Source organism: Cheilinus undulatus, linkage group 8 (assembly GCF_018320785.1).
Source record: "Cheilinus undulatus linkage group 8, ASM1832078v1, whole genome shotgun sequence".
In the NCBI taxonomy this organism is placed as follows: domain Eukaryota; kingdom Metazoa; phylum Chordata; class Actinopteri; order Labriformes; family Labridae; genus Cheilinus; species Cheilinus undulatus.
In genome coordinates this window covers 26,764,891-26,789,108 of record NC_054872.1, presented here as the reverse complement: position 1 = coordinate 26,789,108, position 24,218 = coordinate 26,764,891, and the positions used below count along the sequence as shown (strand labels likewise).

The 24,218-nt window shown below is 37.5% G+C and overlaps 1 protein-coding gene across 3 annotated transcripts in view; it reads left to right on the top strand.

The window, feature by feature from the left end:
• The window catches only part of efna3b (ephrin-A3b), a 106,267-nt gene that overhangs the window by 77,222 nt on the left and 4,827 nt on the right, over nucleotides 1-24,218 (top strand). The window contains exons 2-5 of one of the 3 annotated variants that reach the window (XM_041792798.1): nucleotides 8,421-8,545; nucleotides 12,317-12,609; nucleotides 16,852-16,917; nucleotides 17,878-17,955. In XM_041792798.1, coding sequence (XP_041648732.1) covers nucleotides 12,339-12,609; nucleotides 16,852-16,917; nucleotides 17,878-17,955 — 415 coding nt within the window. In that variant the 5' untranslated portion in view covers nucleotides 8,421-8,545; nucleotides 12,317-12,338. Of the gene's footprint in view, nucleotides 1-8,420; nucleotides 8,603-12,316; nucleotides 12,610-16,851; nucleotides 16,918-17,877; nucleotides 17,956-24,218 lie in introns of all 3 variants that reach the window. The other 2 variants (XM_041792799.1, XM_041792797.1) reach the window with 2 other exon arrangements.

Genomic DNA, 24,218 nt, shown 5'->3' with positions numbered 1-24,218 from the left:
CTGAAATTTGTGTCAAAATACCAGTTTAGAGCTTTTTTCGCAGGAGAGATGTAATGCATTACATATCATGTAAAAATTCTAGTGCCATATTTTTCGAATATTGTACACAACAATCCTATTTTCTTCATTTTTATGTTTTTCTTATCAAATATGAGGATGATATAAAAATAATCATTCCTATTAATACAACAGTTCATATCCAATTTGCAAAATGAGTCAAAATAATCACAATAAGATATTTTTTTCAAAATCGTCCAACCCTAGTTTAATCTAATATTGTGTAGAATGAATTATTGCTTGTTTTTGTTGGATAACGCATGAGATGAGGAGCTTAAGATATAATCACATATTAAATCGCAGTTAGATTATTTTCCCAAATCGTTCAGCCCTATTCAGAACTTTATACAGTCATGACAGTCCTAAACTCACTAGTTGATGTCAGAGATGGGTGTTCCAAGCCAAAGTGATATTCAAACGTCACTGGGAACTATTCAAAAGTTGTTAAAAGTTATTGATACAGCAACTTGTAGTAATTCTTGTGTAGGGCTGATACCCTCCTGTCAGCTGGGGGAGCTCTCGTCCAACCAAAACCTCACTGTGTGCAATCTAGGTAGAGAGAGGGAGACAAAGCAGCTTTGCAAAGTAATGTATCGTTATTGTTGGATGCTCTCGGGCACCTTATGTAGTATTACAGACTCTTCATTTGAAGTTGGAATTGTCAGTATTTATTGAATGAACTGTTATGATGTTGGATGCTCTCAGGCACTTTATATAGTGTTACAGACTCTGTATTTGTTCTTAATCTCAATGTTTGTACGTCAGTGTATGTTTGAGCTGTGTACATTGCACTGCTGCCCAAGGCAAATTTCCCCTCGGGGACAATAGAGTATATCTTATCTTATCTTATCTTATCTTATCTTATCTTATCTTATCTTATCTTATCTTATCTTATCTTATTATTTTGTTATTGTTTCACAGCAGGTACAATGTGAAGAACTTGGAAACATGAAACAAATTTGGCACAGTGTCACCACCTGCAACCTGTTCCTTTTTTTAACTCACCCTTCAGCAAAGATGTTTTATGAAGTCACTTATCATCTTATTAAAATGCATAGACTAAAGTTTGTGTCTGTTACAGACAGATAGCAAAAGAGAAAGACAGTTATGCCTCCTTGACTAATAATGTATTTACATCCCATCTTTTTCTTTCTGTTCACATTGGTAAACAATCTTACACTGCATGCTGTCTGGACAGAATTTATGCTTGGAAATTACACAGCATGGGCTGGAACAAGTGGTTCTTGTTGACTGTTATTATTGTAAAATAAGAGAAAAAAGTTATCTGCAGTTCTTATTCTAAATAGTTTTAATATTAATGTATAAATTAATTTAAGAAGAAATAAGACTCACGGTAAAAAGCTGATATAAACCACATGAGCATAATACATGTTGTGAAACTGACCAAAAACCACACTGTTTTTTAGTCTTTATGCCTTAAAAACTGTGGCACATCCAACTACATTATAGAATACTGTTATCCTATATTATGAGTTGTCAAAAATACCCTTAGTATGGTTGCTGGAGGAATTGGCTGTATGTGTTAATATAGAAAACACTGTCCAAATATGGTTCCTCCATTTTTCAGGCTGTCATTGTCAGTTATTGCTACAAACCTATCATGATGTAGAACTTCTATTCACCTTTACGACATGTGATTTTCATCAACTTATTATGGTTTGTTATGATTTTAGGGACATTTGTTTGGGACCAAAAGAGAGGTAAGACTGAATTTTCTTTTCGAGCCTTGAAGGAAACAGGAAGTTTGAGACATTCAAGCCCACTGCTCATTGGTCAGATGTTGTGATGTCACTTTCCTCGACATTGCCTGTCCTCCACAATTTGGCTGATTGCTCGTTTAACTCACAGCCTGCTCTTTCCCACAAAAGAAAAGGTCATACCTTTCTCAGATTAGCTGCTGTTTCATAATTTCTAATTCTTCTTTTAATCAGTGAATTTATTCACTGATGGGATTTTTCAAAGGATTTTTAGTGCAGTTATTGACCTCTTACAGCGTAAATAAGCCAGGTCAAACTTGAACCTCCAGAAGAGGTCATAATATAAGTAATATTTAGGTGACGCATCTTTTAAGCAAACTGTGAACCAAAGTAATACATGCCAAATGGATCAGAAATCAACCATGACCACTTTAGTGATAGCATTTATTGTAAACAGTCTGCTACATGGGTCATTTTAGTGTCCTTATTACTTTATCAGCATAATGTCTAATGTGCAAGTTTTAGTGTTGTAGTAGTATGATCATGCCTTGACTTTGTCACTGTCAAAGAGGAAACGCTACATTTACTGGTTAAAATCTTTGAGCCTCCTGTGTCGCCCTCCTTCCTCTATAAAGCCTCACTAACAGAGAAGAGCAGAGGGAACTGCTCCTCTGAGCTCTCGTTACAAAAAGGCATGATTGCTCTTACTGTCAGAGTGTTTTATGGATGTACAGTGCTCAAACAGGCCGGGCACATAATAGGCAGGCAGGGGGTAACTCTGTGGCATTATGTTGCCTACCACTGATTTATATAGGCAACATACTCACTCCTCTGCTCTCCCCCACTCTCTCACACTCTCTGATGTGATTTTACAGTAGTGACATTGATCCAGGCCCACTTTGATCTTGCTCTTAGCTGTTGCTCCTTCTCGCTCCCCTCCTGCTATCACCCTCTGCTCCCTGGTGGCCAGACTCTGCAGCTTTTAACCCCGACTACCCCTCGTCTCATCCCATAAATCCTCCCATCTTTCTCTCCATCTTTCCATCACTCCGTCCCTCTGGTGCTTCTGTCTGTAAGTGTTCCTTTTGCTCTTGGAAGCCTCTCCTCCGCTCCTCGTTGTTGTGTGTACACCGCTGATGAAACCTCCCGCTTCACAATCTCTCCCTGCTATCAGCTTCAACTAGTCAGGTATCGTGTACGAGGGGAGGAAATTAGCGGAGAAAGACCACAAATGGAAAGGAAGGTGTCAGGAGAGAGGATGCAGAGGAACGTGGTACATCACAGTATTTCATAAATACACCACCTCCTTGTTTCTTGTTTCCGTCTCTTCATCTTTTCTGATTTGATTTTCAGGAAGCATAACCCTCCAGAAAAGTCCAATTTCTTCAGGGAGAATAAAAATCCTTCAAATAAAGCTGCTTGTTTTAGGATAAAAAGAAGAATCTGAATGTTCTCAGTTAGTCCAGAGTTTTGCACAGATAGATAATGAAAACCACTTTTTAAAACTAAAACATTCTTTTTGTCTTGAAGCAGACTGAAAGAAGAATATGATCGTGGCTGCTATGAGGCTGTCACGTCAACTTTGCACAAAGAAAAACACATTTCCAATCAGACAGCTGCTTCTGTTAAACGATGAGCACAAAACTTTAACCAAACAGTGGCGGCCAGTGGAAAACAAAAGGACTAAAATAGTGTTCATTGTAACAGACGTGTATGACCTAAATTAATTTCTACTGTGAAAACCACTCAATAAAGCTTACTTTAATAATTTAGAAAAACGCCTTTTTCTTTAAGTAGTGATATACTGGTAAGTGCTGCAGTTTCACAACAAGGCCTTACTATATAATCCAGTGAGACAGCATCAGTATCTCACTGACACATTCAGAGACACTTTATGTGTACAACATTAAAAGGGAACTGTCCTAGTTTTCTTCCTGCTCTTCTTCGCTTCACTAATTCAGGCACCTACTGTTGGCCAGATGGAAAGTATCAATCTAATATCAGGGATCTTTTTACAGACATAAAAAGCAGTTTCCTAGTCTATGTTGTTGCTCTTCTATCTGCTTCATATCATTTGATTGCTACACTCTCATACAAAAACTCATCTATTTCACAGCTGTTCATACACTATTTTACAGTGGGACAGCTACATTTGGAACAAAACACCTGTATAATTGTATTTTTATGCATTTAGCTTGATCTTGGCTCACTTATACATCTTTCTATGTTTAATTTTCATTTATTAGGAATCCCTTACAGTCTTAGAATGCAAAAAATGCCATTTTGCTCTCTGTATACTTAAGTACAAAAATTATTCTAAGCTGATTCATAGATCAAGATACAAAAAACGATATGTTTCTATGTAAAATTATTCATTTTTAGCTCGATAAATGTAATTTTACTACTTTCATGTATAAGTTTACGTTTTCTAAATTGCTTACTCTTTAAATGAAACTCATACTTTAATAAATATTCTTCTAAATAACATTTTTAAACCCTTTTTGTTTTGTGTGTGTGTGTGTTTTATAGAGATGCCATGTCAAACATGAACATGGTAAATGTTGGTAAATGTCTGAGTGGTTTATATTGTCAAAATCGAAGTATTGACAAAACTGCAAAAATAGACTATGGACTTCTAAGGGTTAAGCCAAGAAGACAAAAATACACTGAAAAACTCTTTTATAACCAGCAAAGGGCAAATGGAGATTTTGAAGTGGAAAATGCTATTTATGTAAATGTTTGGGTGTAGATGCAAGATGAGAGGATAATAGAAGAGATAGAAAATGTGTGCAGATATTGCAAGACAGAGAGAGTGTTGAATGTCACAAATATTTCAACCATCATGATGCAACCTGTTAAAAAAAGTGACACATTTAGAAATTTGAGACACCAACAATATTTAACCTGCCTTTGCAACAGTCATAGATTCTACTCTGTTGAATGGTTCTATAACATGTAAGGCTAATGTATAAGTGTCAGATGTAATGCCCAACTATTAACAAAAGTGAATATAAACGTGTTAAGTAGGGCTGACACCTTCCACTCAGTTGGTTGGTCGATATGCTCTCACCGACCAAGATCTTGACTGGTTGCACGCTCGTCGTGTGAGAATGAAATAGCAGGAGCACACAGCTTACTGATTGAGAGTTGCGCTGCAGGGGACAGAGAGGAGCATTGTAGCGCTGGACAATCCAGGTGCAAAGTCATGCAGAAATGTCATATTCTGATTGTTTCACAGCGTTTGTACTTCAAATAACTTGCAAACAACATATCTTAAACCCAACATGAAGATGGAGGATGTTTGTACTGCTGAGGGTCTACCCTGCACCCCATCAGATCCTTAATTCCCACGGCCTGTTACACCAGTCAGCAAATATGTGGTACTAAGTCCCTTTATCATTGTATTAAAATGTAAACATCTGCGTTAGTGTCTGTTAGACAGCAGAAGAAAGAAAAGACAATGTCTCCTAAACATTTATCAGAGGATTTTTTTGTCAGCTTTATGATGCTAAAGAGTTATCATTCTGTAATCATAGGAATTATATGATTAAAGGCAGGTGCACGCTAATCATCTCAGAGTCAGCTATTATTTTAGGACAACGTAATGAACATAAAAATAATTAAGAATGCCTCATAAAGCTTGTTATGTTCATTTTTAGATGTTTTTGAGCTTCAGTGCAAAAAGCAAGGGCAGGCTGTACCTGCAGCCTGCATAATAATTGCAGTGCATACATCGCAAAAGTCAGAATTAATGGCAGATAAAATTTAGAATATCAAAGAAGTACTGTGGAATTAATGAAGTTTAATTTTCCGTGAGCATTTTACTCTCCCACAATCATGAAAACAAGATCAAGATTAAGATTCAGTATTCATCATTGTTTAGATTAGTTTGCTTGTTATATTTGAAAATTTCCTTTAAAAAATGTTAAAATATTTATTTTCATTAAAGTATTAACAGTGTTTATGATCGATGTATGCATTTGATGCAGAACTTATAAATTAGTGAGTGATCTAAAGGTACTAATTTAGTGTTTAAAAAGCCTTTTGGATTATTTTTTCTTGAGGAAAGCTTTCTAAGTATTGTTTGAAACAAGAAGAGCAGATGAAAATAGAAACTGTAAAGCTTGTTTTATTGTCTGCTTTTTTTAAATCTCATTTCATTATCAAAACATTGAAAAGGCAACCCCACATCATACATTTTTTCTTATATACAGGCTTAATATGTAAAAGATACACCATGTTTATCCAGTTTGTGCTGCTCATATTGGAATATATATTGGAGAAAGAAAAGATATTGCAGTGTCACACAGCCTTAGTTGAGTCGTGTTTATCTCAATAGTAGATTTCCTTTATTGGTGCTATAGGAGGTTTCATTTGTTTATTTGTCAGAGATTTGTGTCTTATTGTTAAATATCATTTTTGTACCTATAAAAATGCACATCACTTTATTAGTAGGTACAGCATGTCAGAATTTAAAAAGTATGGCTAATACTTGAAGAAAAAAATGAGAAAATGAACAGTTAGCAGTAGTATTGCCAGATAATTTAAACAAAACACCTGTTTTATTAAAATACTGACTTTAATCTGACTTTTTTGTTGAAAATGCTGATTAAACAGCATCATGAACCCAGTATCATGACACATATTGCACGTGAGTTAAGTGAATGGTTCATTTTTAGTCACTGTGTACAAATTAGAACACTATAAACTTGTAAAAGCTGGTTGTGATGTTTTTAAACCTTCCCCTTCGTCTCTTCTATATGCTTTTTCAGCAAAGAATCATTCTTTAATGGAAATGACTGTTAGCTTTTTACTGACAGCCTCAGCCTGAAGCCCAGTGTGCTCCTGGATGGATTATTCGTACTTAAGGATGTGGCTCTAGCTTTGATATTCAATGAGACTCATGCATTAAAACAATACTTTTTATTTAGTGTGTTAAGGCGTGTGTGTGTTAGTGCTTAGTTAGTGCTTCCTGCCATATTAATATATATTTCTTCAAGTAGATGTACTAATGTCACACTCCTACAACCCAAAGCTGGAGCAGAAAATACTAAAAAACCAAACTCACGCTTACACAGGGGGAATCCTGCAGCCAGTTTTTTTATTTGGCGGAGTGTTTTACTTCATGATTACTCAAGATGCTCCAAGTTGCCCTCCCACTCATTTTTCTATCTTTCTCTCTGCCATCGTCTTCTCCTCTCAGAGGACAACTTGCTTTTCTTTGGTAGCGTAAAACTCTCTAACCGCCTTCTTTTTTTTAACTCCCTGTATGCTGCACTCTTTTTTTCTCTATTTGCATCCATGCCTCTCCCTGGTGGAGCCATCTTTCTCTCTTGTTCTATCTCTCTCTCATTTCTGCATCCACTGTAAATATAGTTCCCTTGAAGCATTTTTGTGCTTTTTTTCCTAACACTTATACCACGAGAAGTAAATCTGTTCTGCAGGCGAGTAAATGATGTAATGAGAAAGTGAAGAGTAGAGAGAAGGACTAGGAGGAGGAGTAGAAGAAAGAAGGGAAGTTGAACAATTAATCTTCCGCTCATGTCACTCTGAAAGGAAGGGATGAGAGGAGCGGAGAGCAGGGGGAGAAAGACAAATTCAGGAAGGATTTGAAGGGAGAAGGAAGGAGTGATGGAGAGAGGGAGGCATGGGGAGCGCTGTTTCGATCTTCATTTAATAATTGAATAATAATCTCCCTGGAGACATGACCTAGAACTGGCAAAGAGGGAGAGAGGAGGAATCAGGCGCAGGACAACACTCTGCTGCCCCCTTGTGATCACATGACGCTACCACTGTAATATCCCAGAGTTGGTGTGTGATTCAGTGTGTGTTTCTGTGCACATGCTCATTGGCGTGTGTATGATTTACAACTGCAACCTGTCTCTGTCACACAGATACAGGCCCGCGTCTGTGACGGCGAGAAAAGAGGGCTTTTGGATGTCAGGAAAGAATCTATTTCACTTTGTCACACAAACTACACACACATCCAGTCCCAGACACAGAATCAGACCTTATCTCCCCGTCAAGCCGAGTCTTTTTTAGGGCTGACGCTGATATATGAGCTGTAGGGGGGGGAGGGGTGGAGGGGAGCTAAGAAACGTGGCCAGGACGTTGACGGCTGACGTGAGCGCAGCGTAGCGCTCAGGTTGATGTACGAGCGGTGGGGTTAGGGGACAACGCTGCGCTGACACCAGGAGAAGGAGCTGTGGCCCTGGGGCCTTCAGTCCATACTGAAGAGCCAGCTCCGCATTCTCTGCATGCAGCAGCCCCAAATACACACATTTACACACACCTGCTTTGTGTTATTAATAACTCAATAACTCTCAAACAAAGAGTTGTTTGACCCCAAGTGAACATGAAGTGCCTGCATCTGAAAAGTGAACACAAGAGACAGAGATGTGAAATTTAGAGCCGTCTGTGTGATGTACACAATATATGTGTGTGTGTGTGTGTGTGTGTGTGTGAATTGTGTTTTGGGCAGGAAAAGTGTGTGGCTTTAAATGTGAGTTAAGTTAGTAAAAGTCAAGTTTTTCTGATACTTTGATACATTTTTGTAATTCTTTTTAGATACTTGTGATCTTTTCCATCTCTTTCGATATCCATTTCTTTAAGATTGTTTTTTCTCTTTTTGCCTTCGTTTGATAGGATAACTGAAGAGAGAGCAGAAATGTGGGGAGAAAGAATTGGGGAAAGACAAGCACCACACGTGCACTGAGACTCAGAGTCAATCTCGCAGCCAGTACTTCGAGGACTTCAGCCTCTGCTTATTGGTGCCTGCTATACCCACTGAGCTACACTGGTTCCCCGTATCTATTAAAAAAAAAAAAGTAATATCTCTGTTTTTATGATTGATTTTGCTGATCAGTAGCATTGAAAAGGAAGCATTGAAAACTCAGTGTTCAGCCATATTTTTAAATATAAAAGAAAGTGAATACTGTCTTAACTGTTGACAGTGTATTTGTGCAGCTTGGTCAGTATGCAGGCATTTCCCTGCATTTCTAATAGGAATGCATAGTATTGGATTTTGGCTGATATCTAATATGCTTATATTTACAAATTCATTAGAGCTAATACCGATATAGAGGCCATAATATAAATATAATTCAGACATAAAATTTAAATCTGGAAAAATAAACCTTTAAGATGAAGAATAAAGCAAACCTCAGTCTTCACCCTTGTGTTTTTTTAATTGGACTATGCATTCGTTGTACTTGCAGTTCAAATTTGACCATCCTGATTCACACAAGTTTGACGCTTTTTACTTCAATTTGTGGCCATTATGCCTCATTCACATTTAATTATTTTGAGCTTCTGAGTAATAAAATTTTTTACATAATTTAGTTAGGTTTAGAAGAGCATTTGGTGCTTTATGATTAGAGGCTGGTAAATGTTAAATTTTAGGTAGGAGAAATGTTTAAAACCATGAATATTTTTTAATTGCAGCAAAGTATCACACTTGTTTTTCTTGTGGGTCAAAAGCGACTTGGTTTGGTTTACCGCCTTATAAAATCTAAGTGGAATTTTTTTTGGGGGGAATTATTGATCAATGATCTGATTTACTTTTAATTCTAGCCCCCATTTTTTTGTGTAAAATAAGCACTGATTTTGAATTAATTCAGATTATTACAAAATGTTGCATGGCTGGTAGTAGTCAGGATAATCACATTTATAATTGACTGGCTTGATTTAGTCACAAATAACAGATAACCACCACAGGACAAAAAAATATGGGTTAATATATGAATAAATATAGGTAATAAATATATAAATAAATATAGGTTAAAATTATATTGTAGAAATGAAATGTTAAAAACCCTTGTGTTGTCATATGCATGTTATTATATAAACCATGTTTTTATATAAACAAATTCAAAGTATCCTGGAAATTCCTCTGAGTTTGGTTGGGAAAAACACAGAAAAATGGAACAAGTCGTGGGTGACTGTGTTTGTCCTTGTATGTGTTTTGCTGATGTGTATGTGTACATGTAGGTTTGTGTGAGTCAATATTTGCTTAAGTCAAACTGGGTGACCTGTGACCCCATAACACCCCTGTGTAATTTTGTCTTGCAAAGACAGCAAACGCAATAAATCTTTATGAAACACCCATAATTCATTGTAAGGACTGATCATGGATGCCATATTTAAGTAATCAAAACTTTCGAAAACGGGTCAAAAATGACCCAAGGACAACATAAAGATTAAAAACAATTTTTAAAACTTAAGGAATGAGGATTAACAAAGAAAAAACTGCATCAGTGGTCCTCCCTGAAACTCAAACTTTTCCATACGTACAGCCAATATTAACTGCCAATAGAGGCTAATAGTTGAAGCCAGTGTATCGGTTGTAAATATACAGAAATTTTCATATCTGATAGTTAATGTTTTAAGGTGAAATCTGACTACACCAATATAATAAAACATATAATAAAACAAGAAACTACTCAGTATTGGGTTCCAAGGATTTCCAGTTATTCTCAGAGTTATGTTATACTCGGTACTGCTTTGTTCTCAAAGTTATCTTAGTTTGTTAAGACTTTAATCTGCACATTTTACTGTCCTTTCATTGTATTTGCACACATACAAATGCTTGTCCAAAAACACACACCTGTGCCTTTTCTTTCATAGTGTCTTGCCATTTGCTTTGCTCTGGGTGTATTTCTGCTTTTAGACAATATTCATTAGCAGTACATTAGAGATGCTCCAATAACAGCTGCGTTTTGACATGTTCCACTCAATACTCTGTTATCCCATGAGAGGATCCATGTGTTTGTGGAGGTTTGTTGATAATGCTGCACAACACAACAATTATCCTAAACTGTCAGTGGTAAATAACATTGGCAGCAAGTAGCAACGAAATAAAGCAAAGGCATAGGAAGCTTTGGTTTTAACTTGACACATCACAGTAAAATCTGTGAATTTATTAAAAGGATGCACCACTGGACCTCCCTCTCTTTCTCTCTTTCTTCTATACATTTGTGGTAGTGATCATAAAATCATCTCAGAAATATTCAGCAGTAACCCATGAATATCCTGAGCCTGCATGAGTATCGTCTTTATGAATGTAGAAACTCTGCTTTTTTGGTTTTGTTTTGGAGATGAATCTGTTTTATTGCATGGTTGAATTCTCTGGTATCCTGTCTGTTTCATTAAACAGATATGAATTTGAATGTTTAGGATCCTCCAGGTTTGATTGATCCATAGAATAACAGAGGTGATATATTTTTAAAACACAAACAACTATGTAAAATTGTAACACTATGTCTAATTTGTAACATGTTGAAGTGTTTTTTTAAAACTTGTTCTCTTATTTTTTGTTCTTTTTTTTTATTGCTTTGGTGAAGGCCTGAGCAGTGCAATAAAAAGATAATGTTTTATTCAGAAGCAGAAGTTACATTAAAATCTGAACAGAGTATAACAAATTGTACCTCAGATGTACAAGTTTGTATTTTTCCAGTGGGAAGAAACAATATTAAACATATCCAGTTATGTTGTCCTGATACTACAACCCCAATTCCAAGAAAAATTGTGGCGCTGTGTACATTTTGAATAAAAACTGAATGCAATGAGTTGCAAATTTCATTAACTTATATTTTATTCCCAATAGAACATAAACAACACATCAGATGTTGAAACAGACATTTTACCATTTAAAATGGTGATGGAAAATATTAGCTAGTTTTAGAATTTGATGGCAGCAACACATCTAAAAAAAGGAGACATGGCCATGTTTACCACTGTGTAGGATCCACTTGTCTTTTTACAACAGTCTGTAAACGTGTGGGAAGTAAGGAGAGTAGTTGGTGGAGTTTGGGGAGAGGAATGTTGTCCCATTCTTGTCTGATGTAGGATTCTAGCTGCAAAGCCATGCTGTTGTGATGAATGCTGTATGTGGCTTAGCGCTGTCTGGTTAAACTTGGCAAGGCCTTTCCTTAAAGAGACGCTGTCTAGATGGGAGCATATGCTGCTCTAAAACCTTTGTATATAATTTTCGTCATTGATAGTGCCTTTCCAGATGTGTCAGCTGCCCCCATAGTATACTAATGCGACCCCATACCATCAGAGGTGTAGGCCTTTGAACTGTGCACTGCACTAAGCTGGATGGTCCCTCTCCTCTTTAGTCAGCAAGACAAAACGTCTGTGGTTTCCATAAAAAAATGACGTTTTGATTTGTCTGACCACAGAACAGTTTTCCATGTTACTTCAGTCCATTTAAATAAGCTTTGGCTAAAGAAGATGGCAGCATTTCTGGATTTCTCCTGATTTTCTGAATCCCTTGATTCTGTATTGTAGATGGTTTGATATTCAAAGCCTGTCTAAATGTTCCTTTTATAAAAAGTCAAGTTACTGACCTGTTGCCAGTCAACATAATTGATTGAAAAACCTTTCATTAGTACTACTCATTTTGTCCAGTCTTTTGTTGCCCCGTCCCTACTTTTTGGAGATGTGTTGCTGGTTTCAGTGATATTGTTTGACATTTTATTCGATAAAAACTGTGTATTGACTATTCTAATTCTTTCTTTTTGTTGTGTCTCTGTCTCCAGTCTGCGTAGGGAGGGCTACACCATGCAGGTGAACGTCAATGACTACTTGGACATCTACTGCCCCCATTACAACGACAGCCAGCGCATGGTGGGCACCGGAGAGCAGTATGTCCTTTACATGGTCAGTTACCGTGGTTACAGGAACTGCGACCCTCAGCTGGGCTTCAAGAGGTGGGAGTGTAACCGTCCACACGCCCCACACGCACCCATCAAGTTCTCTGAGAAGTTCCAGCGATACAGCGCCTTCTCGCTGGGCTACGAGTTCCACGTTGGACAGGAGTACTACTACATCTGTGAGTGGGATTAAAACGATGATTTATATCCTTATATAGCAATAGTAAATCTCTCTCTGTGTCCTTATGCGATAACAACCAGAGTAAACCCTTTCATTTTATTGTTCAATGAATTTGATGACTGCTTAGTTTATTGTTGACAAAAAAAGTCTGTCCTCAGGTAATTTCAGGCAACAAATTGCTGTTTCACATCTAATCAAATCACGCTACAGTCAAGCAGGCTCATCAATTTTGTTCAGAGCTAATCAAATTAACTCACAGCACCTCGTACTGACATGACACTGTATAAATAATAGACTTTTAGCTTGTCATCAAACCACTTACAATGAAATATTTCATTCCCTAAATAAATACCTCATGCATTAAATGTGTGTATAATGAAGGCTGTGATCATTAAGGCTGCATTCAGTGATGGGAGAAGTCTCAGGAAAGTTTTGTGCTGCAGCATCAAAACAGAAAGATGATCTGTGCTTCATTAAAAACACTGAGTGGATTTTCTGCACTGATTATGTCTGTTCTCAGGCCTCTTCTCACAGTGCAAAAACATGCAGCATTGGTTAACTGGTCACCTTAAATGACCTCTGAGTGTGAGTTGTAGCATTCATAGATGTGTTTTGCCTAATGTCATCCCTGTAAACGACAGGCAGACTTCATCATTTTAAAAAGGAATGTTTAAGCGCAGATATTTGACTTGTTACAAATAAGATTCATGTAAGCCTAGACAGAAGCACCTTACACAATATCAGTCTGCTCTGCTTTCACGCCTTTCTTTCTTCTTCTTTATTGAATCCACACCAGCGTAATACTGCAGCCCTAGTATGTGGTTTAACGTTGGGTTACCCAATTTATCACTGTACTTCTTGCGTTGTTGAAGTGCAGGAAAACATACAGAGGAAGTTTGACATTCCTCCAATCAGATCATGGGAAACACTTTTCTACATCTTTCTGTTTCATGTGCTAAACAGTGTAATCAAGGTCTAACAGGGCCATTTTAAATTAGCATTTGCATGTGATATTCCCTCTGTTTCTCTAAATAGCAGGTCATATCAAAAAGAGGAAGCTTTTTGTCTAATTTATAGCTTCTATTTTAATTTAAAGTTCCTTGACCAAAAAAAAAAAAACTTTTAATAAATTAATGAACATTCAGTATTTTTAAATGTTTGTGCAGTATTAAACAGATGAAGTGAATCAGAGAAGTTTAACTCATGCTTTGGAGTGCTAATAAGCTGGTTTTGCTCTTAGTATCAATCAAATATGCTTGTTCCTCCTCATGGGGGTTCAAACCAGCTGTGTTTGCAAAAATCCATCAGGATAACAAGTTGTTGGTCACATTACTGAAAATGCTAACTTGCACCTGTGTGTTTAAGGTTGAGCTGTTAGTCATTTGATCCTGCAAAAAAGAGAAAGTTTAAATTTGCCCTTATCTAATGTTTTTTAAACCTAAATGCTTCACGTCTTCATCCAAAGAGATAAAAGTAGGCACCAAGGGGAATACCCTGAAAGCATCACATCCACTTCAACCCAAAGACCATGAGCTACAGTGTGGCCTTCTGGCTACAAATACACTTCAAAATCTGAATCTTTTGGTTTCATATTTTACTGAGCTGAAGCACAGAGCTGAGTAGGAGAACACTGGCTGGTATATCTGTTGGGTGATAAGCTTGGTCCACGTCTGTCTGTCGTGAACACTTCTGCACATGAGACTTTAACATTATTTTTGCCTTATTTACACAGAATGTTTGAAGGGTACCATAAATGTTAGATTTATTAATATTATATTTTTATTCAGCATATCTACAGAAAATATGACTCCTTTACTAGGTAATTTATCCAGGTTGCAAAAGATACCTGGGAATGATACGTTGGGCCACACTGAGTAAGATCATTTATCCATTGTTTTATGATGTTTGCACCAAATGCAACATTTAGATATGACATTGGGCAGCTGATTGTTCAATTTAGGATATGAACGCCTGTTAGCATTGGCATCAATGCGTTCACAGCTATGAAAGTTGGGGGGTAGGGGGGTAAAAAAAATGTCTCTTCCTCCACAGGAATTATGAGGGGGACAACAACTGTCCTTTTTTTTAAATGGTACACCAAATTATTTAGCAGGTGGAGAAGTGAGGGAATGACTGGACCAATCAGCTTCATTTGAGTACAGAGATGGTATCAGTGGTTGTAGTTTAGTTGAAGTGACTGCTGGACTTCACTGGCTGTTAAAGAGATTAGCATGGATGCATCGATGGCTCCAGTTTAGTCATAAGTGGACAGCATTTCTTTATTAAAGATGAGCAAAGAACTGTACTGAAGGCTTTTCCTGGTGGAAAACATGAAAATCACAATCACATTGTCAGGTTATGCAATTACATAACTGCGTAAAACGCTGCAATTAAGTTTGTATCAAGGAGTACTTGAAAAGTAAAAAAAAATGCCAGCAAACATGCTTTTAAGTGTACAGTAGTGCTCCTATTGCACTTTGTTAGAAGTAACTTTATTTTCAAAGAGGAAAAACTTTTTTTAATGCTGTAAAAACTTCCGGTTTAGTGTTTATGCTACTTAATATTTCTGTTTTGAGTTTAGAAATACACTCTTCAAATATAATGCATTTATTATGCATGCATGCATTTCTGGCATTTTCCTTGTCATGTAATTTAGTTTACTCCACAGAACTTTCATCCAGTCAACCAGTCTTGCATGTCAGGTTATCAAACACACCGTTTTAAACCCTTTGTGACAGAAATTGTTGTTTACCTCAAGAAGAGACAGGGGTACAAAAAGTTGAATAACTTTTGAACCGTACATTGTAGCCATTTACTTTTTTCCCTCTGGAAGCCCTCCATTTTGCCTTTCTAATGACATTATTCATGCCTTTGTAACCCGTATAGTGGCTTCTCTAGCAAGCCTGGAACTTTGGTGAATTTCTGAGGCATGTAAATATTAAATCCATGCCAGTAACTCTGATATTGAACATCTTTTTTTATCCATTTTTAAATCCACTTTTCCATCGTTTCTGCTACTAGTGGCTAATTCTATTAAACATAATGTCTGTTTGTATCCCACAACTGATTGTGGTAAGGCTGTCACAGCCAATCGCATTTTGTTGTCCCGTCATCTTTTGTTAAAATGCACACACTGTATATCTTCTGGTGAAGACAGCCTGGATAACTCATGATAGAGAGACAGAGAGCCTGTGCTGTGTCCCTCTGTGTCATTGCAGACAGGGAATGCTTTGAGGAATGGCACAAAAAAAGCTAACACCAAGAAGCACAAGGAGTGTCTTGCAAAAATGTGAATATTTTGAAGACTTTTTGTCACATAATGATTATCTTTTCACCTTTATGTCCCCAAGAAATGGCAGAACAAGTTTGTGTAAAAAAAAAGTCTGTCATTTTTGTTTACTGTGTGTCACACATAAAAATCTTTGAGTTTTATTTTCTGTTTAGGTTTTTCTTTTGTCTTTATAGTTGCTTGACTGTGCACCACAGGGTTGATATTTTACAAGGTTTTTAAGACAGCAAGTCCAGGCAAGACAAAATGGTTAAAAAAATAGTATAGGGTTCAGAGGGTTGTGTGCTTTATTGTCAGCGTAATGTACTGTTTTAATCTTTTATTTCTTTTTTTCGATTTCACTCTGCAGACTGACCACTATTAGTTTATACAGCTGTTTGTCACAAACAGCCTTTTATCATCAGCCTTCGGAGCCCATTGCATTTTGTAGGATTGGAAAACCATCTAACACCTTCATTCTTCAACATCAATGTTTCCTTCCTTCCTATAGATGTCAATACTACCAAAGAAATAAAATTTAATGAGGTGTACTGGAAATATTTATGCTTTCAGTGATATTGTTTTTAAACTATGATTTTAATTCCAATTTCACCATCTGTTGAGTGAGGCCATTATCAGTGCTGGGACTGACCCAGTAGTCTGGATTGGTGCATTTGATTTGCTATGTTAAATGTTATAAGTAATATTGATATTCAAACAATCTATCCATCTTTTTTGTATGGAGCCATTTGTTTCACATGTAACCTCAGGACACAATTTAAAAGCAGCAGATCTTTTTACAGATACTTTAATCCGCTAGGATCCTAACATTGCACAAGTATAGACAAAATACATGAGCAGTTGAAGCAGCAAAATCCAGCTGTTGTTATTGCTAACACACACATTTAACGCAATAATCACTCGTCTGAATACACAACAATATGATCCATTGTGTATTTTTTATTTCTACAGCCACACCCACCCATCATCACGGCCGCAGCTGTCTTAGACTACGAGTGTACGTCTGCTGCTCTACGGGTAAGTGTCTGACTGTGTGTGGGTTTATTTAGTGAGAGTGTGTGTGGTGTCTGACCTGCTGTAATGTAATGCTTGGACCTGTTTGCAGACTGTATTTGCACCCATCTGGCTACTCCACCATCTGGCGGCCACCGGGCTACCCACAAACCCACACACGCACACGCTCACAGACTTATTACTCACACACACAGCGGCTGCATACAGATGCACACACAATCTAAATACAGTCTGAAACAGGCAGAGCTATTAATACTCCTGCTGAGTTTCCCCTGCAGCATTTTCACTCAGAGCACAGAACCCCCTCTTTGCTCGTCTTCTTTTCTCTGTCTTTTTCTGTCTCTGTCTTCTCTCGCTCTTCCTGCTCAGCAGAAAGGAGCAGCTCCAGCTTTGAAGGCCCCTCTCTCCCCCCTGTCACCCCCTCTCCTCTCTCTCGCTCCCTGTCAGAGTCCATTTATTACTGTGTGCGGTCAGTGGGTGGCTATGTATATGTAGTGTTAACCTCTCTCGCTCTCTCGCTCTCCGCCCTTCCCTTCAATCTTTTGCTCAAAAAACACACACAAGGCTCACACTTCTACACACAGACTTTGATCCCTGGCCTGTCCGGTCCTTTTAACTTCCACCGCCCTGTAGTATTAACCTCTCCTCCCTTTCACACCCCCGACTCCATCGCTCTCCTTCTCTTTTCACACACTGCCTCTCTTCAGCTCTCCCTCTCTCTCTTTTTTCCTGCTCCCTTGTTATGACTTGTCAGTCTGTCTGCTCCAGGGGATTTTTTTTTTAACCCCTACACCCTCTCCTTGCCGTTCCCTCGACTGTTCTCTCAACATGTTGACTTGGATGTAATTAAAATCCTTTGGGTTGGAGGAATGGTTTAACCCCTCAAACCTCACTCTGCTGCTCACTCATTTTCTGTCATGCTCAATTTTACTCTCTCTTTCTCTCTTTTCTTCTCTGTTTCAGCCTCTGATGTGGATGATGAGCCAGAGCCTACAGAACCAGACTACACGCTTAGACCAGGCCTAAAAATTGATGATATTGGTGAGTCACGCACACACAATCAGGTCATGCAGATGCAAGTGAAGATGGAACAAACCTATCAGACCCTTCAGGTCATAAAATCAGACGTGAACTCATGTTTATCATTCAGAGCGCATCCGTCTCATATCATGTGAATCAGATTGGTCACAGTATTTCCCCCATCATTATGTTAAGGGTTATTTTAGCTGTTTTACTGATTTCCATCAAACCAAATCAACTTACTACAACAGCAAGGAAAAGAGAGTTAATCCATCTCTAAATACCTTCAGATTTCCATTATTTTCATTTTTTTTCTGAAGATGAAAATCCTGGATATGAAGTGGAACTAAAAGTCTATATCCTCATAGTTAAGGAAAGCTCAGTGAGCTCCACAAAGTGCAAAAATGCAAGTATCCAGGATCTGCAGATTTCCACAGTTTGTTGCTCAAACAGGAGAAATCAGTGCACTGGTGAACTGCTCTCAGTGTGGTATTAATATATGCTTTGTTTCTAATTAAAGCTACAGTGTGGTATGTATGAGACTTCAAACAAGCTGCAGGCTGTGTATTTTTGTAATGACACATCTTCTGCCTTAAAGACCTTCTTATGTTACATGATACACTTAGGCCCACTTTTATCAAACTTGTTTAGAAACCAGCACCAATCTGGGCGAAGAAATCATCTTATGACAACGTCCATGTGTGATTTATGAAACGTTGACAAATACAGCTGCCATTATTCATGGTTCAGCCAGCCGCGCCCCCAGAGTTTATGGCATGGAGATATGTAATACAGCAAAGATTCCTGCTTTCTATGGCTTCAGTTTACATGTCAGAGAAGTAAAGGAAAATTTATTTTTCTTTTTTCCAGCCTAAAAAGTGGCATCAGAAACACAGCTTGTGGAAGAAAAACACTGCTGTGGTTAACCACGTTGTTGGACAACCAAATTCTATCTGATATTAGAATATTTAATTAATTCATTTGTCCGGTATAGATAACTTTTATATGATATTATCATACTTCTTTGTGTTCAGATTACAATATAATTAATATTTTTACATTTGGGTTCAAAAAGACATGATCAGCTCTTAAGATGGGGACATTAAAAGTAGCAGCAAGCAAACAGGAGGCCAGCTTAAAACTGCCCCAGACTGAGAGAAGAGTGGTTCTAATACCTCAATTTCAGGTATTGTTAGGCTATTTATAAGTGTCAGACAGTGATATGCTATGTTATGACAGATAAACTGCTCTCTTCTGAAACTTTAAAAGAGATTAAAGAAAGACTGAAATGTCCGGTAGCCTATAAAACAAATGAAGAAGTGTTCTTATTTCTATTCTAGTCTGAATAGCTTTTTTTCCAAACATATCAGTCTTGATTCTTACATTTTAGAGCGCTGGATGAGCTTCTGTCTCTAAAACACTCCAGTCTTGTCTTTGCATATTTGCACACACAGTAGTGGATTAAATTGATTATGCCAGTTGATTATGATGAAATCTCACGTTATTTTTTGTGTTTGTGTTCAGCTCTTGAACACTCCACAGGTTTGTAAATAGATTGGAGTAAATAATTCCTCTCCCTGTTAAACCCTTAATCCAATAACAGCGGTCTGAAATACTTCCTTTTTAAGAAGCTAATAACTTAATTTGTTGCCTCTTAAGGTTCCTCTTTCTCACCCCAAAATAACATATTTTCTGCTTAATTCTCCCACAATTCCAAGTGATAAAACACTGTACAACAGAACTTTATTAATGACTGAATGCAACCTGTCTATTGTATTTTTTAGATTGATCTATTAAAAAACGTTCATTCATCAAAGATAAAAAACAGCGAGGAAATCAACTGAAAGCTGGAGCTGCTCAACATAATTTCAAAGCAATATTACTCACAGGGATAGTCAAAGCTTTGGTTAAATGTTAATTACATTTTAAAAGTCATATCTAATCTAACACCGCCAGATTGACGCTGCAATCCAAACTGAGTTAAAAACATGCGTACATGAACGCAGACCTGGTGAGGGATTTCAACGTATCCTTTCTTATTAGCTTCTTGTTGTTCCCTTGACAATTCATAATATTTAAGGCAGAGTATTATACACACAGTTGAGAAGTATTTATGGTGGAGAGACCTTTGATGAAGATGCTTTCTGACAGTTTATAAAAGGAAAAAAAACACCAAAGTTTAGGACTGTGCTCATTGTTCTGCTCTCACTGTGGGCTTGTCAGGAGTTGTACGACCAAAATATCAAAAATGTCAGAAATCCATCTGACCAGTCGGGAGCAGCTGGTTGGACCGTTGTCCATCATGGACGGCCGTTGTATGCCCCAGTGCAAAGCATGAGGAATGACACATGATCTGACTGAAAGTCAAATGATGTATGTTATAGATTTATTTCAAATTCAGCATTATTTTATTATTATCTATTTTCACCTTCTCATCTGTAAATTTAAACTAATCGTTATTTTCCCCCCAACATTTCTTGTCAATTTAGGGCATCAGAAAGCTCACAAAGCCCTTGGAGCTCCATGGACTCTAATGACACAGTATCGTTAACTGAATTAATAAAGCAACACCTTTTCCAACTCAAGCTTATCTGGTTTGGATGATGACATATGTGGACACTGATCAGAGAGGTTGTAGTTAGTGATGGGAATTTTGGCTCTCTTTTAGTCCAGATCATTTGGGCTGTCAAGATCTGGCTCATATGACTCCTACTGTGGTCTCATTTAGACGTGTTTCAACCCATGACAGAAAAAAATCCCATATCTATTTTTATTCCAAATGCCCCATCTCCCCTAAGTGACTGGATGAAATTGTCTGGATGAAACCTGCTCACTGATTGGGTTGTATGACAACCCCTGAACAAAAAAGATTAATGTTTGTACCATCAAGCTTAAGCACTTAGTGCATGGTGTACTTGTGGCATAGCAGTGTGGATAAAAGATCTGTCTGTTAGATAACAACAGAAACTGATATTAAAATAAGAACTGGCTCTCAAACAGGAACTGGACCACTTATTGTTGTGGGTTGTTTCCACCTAACTCAGTGAAAATGCCAAACTTCACACTTCTTTTATCACATTTGTTGATAACACAAATTTAGAGTATCAGTGGGTGTATTACTAGTGACTTTTAATGGTAATAGAGTATCAGTTTAACCTCAGGAAATGTGACAATTCAGAAGAACTTTTAGGAAAGAAACTTTACAGCACCAACCTGCTGTTTCAGCAGCTGTCCTGCTAAATAAAACTTCATGCATTCACTCATTTAACATTATCCTGCTGGAACACTGAGTTCTGTGGAACATTAATAATCATTCATAAAAGGAAAGGGTTGTCTTGATTCCCCATTCTTTGGCCTTTTGCTGCTCCTGTTAGGATTACACAACTGGTGGACTCATGTGAATCATGTGAATCATGCTAAATCTGTTAGCTCTGGAACAGTCTGAAATCTGGCTGCCAGTGAAGGGACAAGCTGTGCGGTAAATCAATAAGCAACAGACTTAAAATAATCTCTCAGACCATCATGTGGCAACATTAGCGCTTTAGCACAAAATCAACATGTACGGCTAGCATAGCCTAGCTAGCTCCACATTATACAAGCAGATGTGGGGATCAATCATCATCCTTTTACGCTCTTCTCCAAGGTAGCTTGTAAAATATGAGCCTATGTTGTTGTTAATCTACTTATGTGAGTGTGTGCCTGCATGTGTGTGTGTGTGCTTGTGTAATAAATCAGTCTGTTCTCATAACTGTCAGAAGAAAACTCATCACCGGCTGAGGCGAATGGCTGCAGGTCATATGAGTCTTTAGAGAAACCTCTCCCTCTCTCCTCTTTTTTTCCTCCATCTTTTCTTTCATCTCCTTCCTTCTTACTCCTCCATCTCCTTCCTCATCATCCCGCCCTTTAATTCTCCATCCAACATTTGTCCTTAAGTCAGGAATGCAGCAGAGAGGAAAGCCACAAAAACTCAGTTTATTCAACTTTTGATGTGTGAAATTGATTTTTTTTACTGGTTTGATAAGTTTTTCCTCAAGATGATAATAATCGAAGGGTTGAGCTATGCATTAATGCTATGACAGTGTGACAGACTGTATATTTGAATCAAAGAAATGCCCTTCTTTTCATGTAATGTAGTTTATTATAGCCGATACGAAGCATAGATTAGAGTCTGCTCGTATTTGTCACTACATTTTTGAGTGATATGTTTTCATTCTCATTCTTGTCTCCTGCAAATATTTTTAAAATGAATGCTAATTCTACTTGCAAAATGTGCACTTTTATTCAAAGACTCACAGCAAAAACACAGCAATTTCCACCAAAGAATGATTGTTTTGGAAGTACTTTCACAGATAAGGAACCACAGAAAAACAATGTTACTGCTGACACAATAACAGAACACAAATTAGCCCGACTCCTAAGGGTCATTTTCACCTTTAGCGCTGTGTTGCAGACAAAATTATTATGAAAACCCATGTTGTGCAAAGGAAAGAAAGGATTCAGCAGGGAGCTCTGAAACAAACCCAAAACAAAGAATCTGCAGCCATTTCTACTCCCTTCCCTTGTCCTTTCTTCTCCTCTCTGACGTTTTAATTTAGTTTTAATTCCTCTTATTCAAAGTTTGCATCAGTACATTCACACAGACGCACAAATGTGCCTGATTAGTGCGTCTGAAAATGTTTAACTAAGCTGAGTATTGGTGGCTCATGTCGTGAACCTCCCAGTCTCTCTCCCCTTCACTGCTTACAGTTTACATCCTGTGCTCTGCCTCTTTCAATTAGTGTCCACAGCTTTACAGTGACTCCCTCCTGAATGCGGCCTCTAGTATTAGATTTCATTTAGATCTCATTTACAACACAGATGGAACGATGGAGCGAGCAGCTCCCAGTGCAGCCATGTGATTACTGATGGCTTTCAGTAGGAGGATGCTCATTTAGACGCCCCGTTGGCTCCGGTTTCTGCATCTGATGATCAGGTCAGGCCATTAGTGGGGAATCAGAATCGTTCTCTTTAATGGGTTTTATTGTAATAATTACCACATCTTTAAGGGACAGTCTGTTTTTTAGTTGTGATGTTAGCTTATAATCCCCCCACGTGTATTTATGTGAAACGTGTCTTTGTCATCATTAACATTTTTGTTAGTTTTTAGACAAAACAGAAATTATCACAACAAATAACACAAAAAAACTACATCAAAAGTGAATCTGGTGATATTGAGGATTTTTTTGTATGGCTGCAGTGATACCAGATTAAAAGAAAAATATTTTTCAGCTTTATTATGTTGAACAGCCTGAAAAACATTTTGCACAATAAGCAGTGTCAGGATCCAGAGTTCAAGGATTGTGGTGTCTGTTCACTGGGTACCTGCTTGACCAACTGAGCTCAGCTAATACCTGAAGATACCAGAATTTAAGCTTAGATGTTGCCAGTAAAAATAAACAATATCCATAACTGTGCCAGTACCATGGCAACAAAAATGGAAATCCAAGACTGATCATACTTAGTAGCTTATTGTTTTTAATTTCCAAAGTGTTTGTGCAAGCAAACCCATAAACACTTTCTAAATGCACAAATATGCTGGCATTGTTGAAGTGCTGGAAAGTTATCAGTGTATTTGTACATTTTAGACAGTTCTCTTGCTTTATTTTGTGTAAAAAAATTGGTTTGGGTTAAAAATGACATAAAAATCTGTATTTATTTTTCATTGTTTTGGTACTTTTTTAAACTTCCAATTTTATAAATGAAAGTCGTGTTGCCTAAGAACTTATGGAAAATAATTATTGTATTATTGAACTTATTCACTTTTAAACTGCTGACATTTATCATATCCATGCTCTCTGTTTAACTCCAGGGAACCCTGCATATTAAGACATATTCCCATTGTTAGATAGCACTAGTGTCTTTAAAATGTTAGCTTACTAAAAAAAAAAAAAAAAAAAAATTAAAAAGAAAGATTGTCATTTGGGCTGCTATTATTTTGCAATGCATTCTGGGTAATGATGTGAAATGGCTACATTGTTCTTTCTGCAGGCATTTCTCAAACTGCTCCACCTTTGCTCCCAATCTGATTCTGTCTGACGTCACTAATGAATCCCCCTCCATTGATGTGGAAGGTTTAAATTCAGCAGCAGGCTTTGGGATGAACTCCTCTCACTGCCAAGGAAACCTTGAGGAACTTTATGTAGCAAGATGTTACATCAATAAAATACTTTGTCCACATTGATAACATAGGGAAGACGAACAAATCACTTCTTAAATGAGAGGGAAAACACATTTGGTAGCACTGC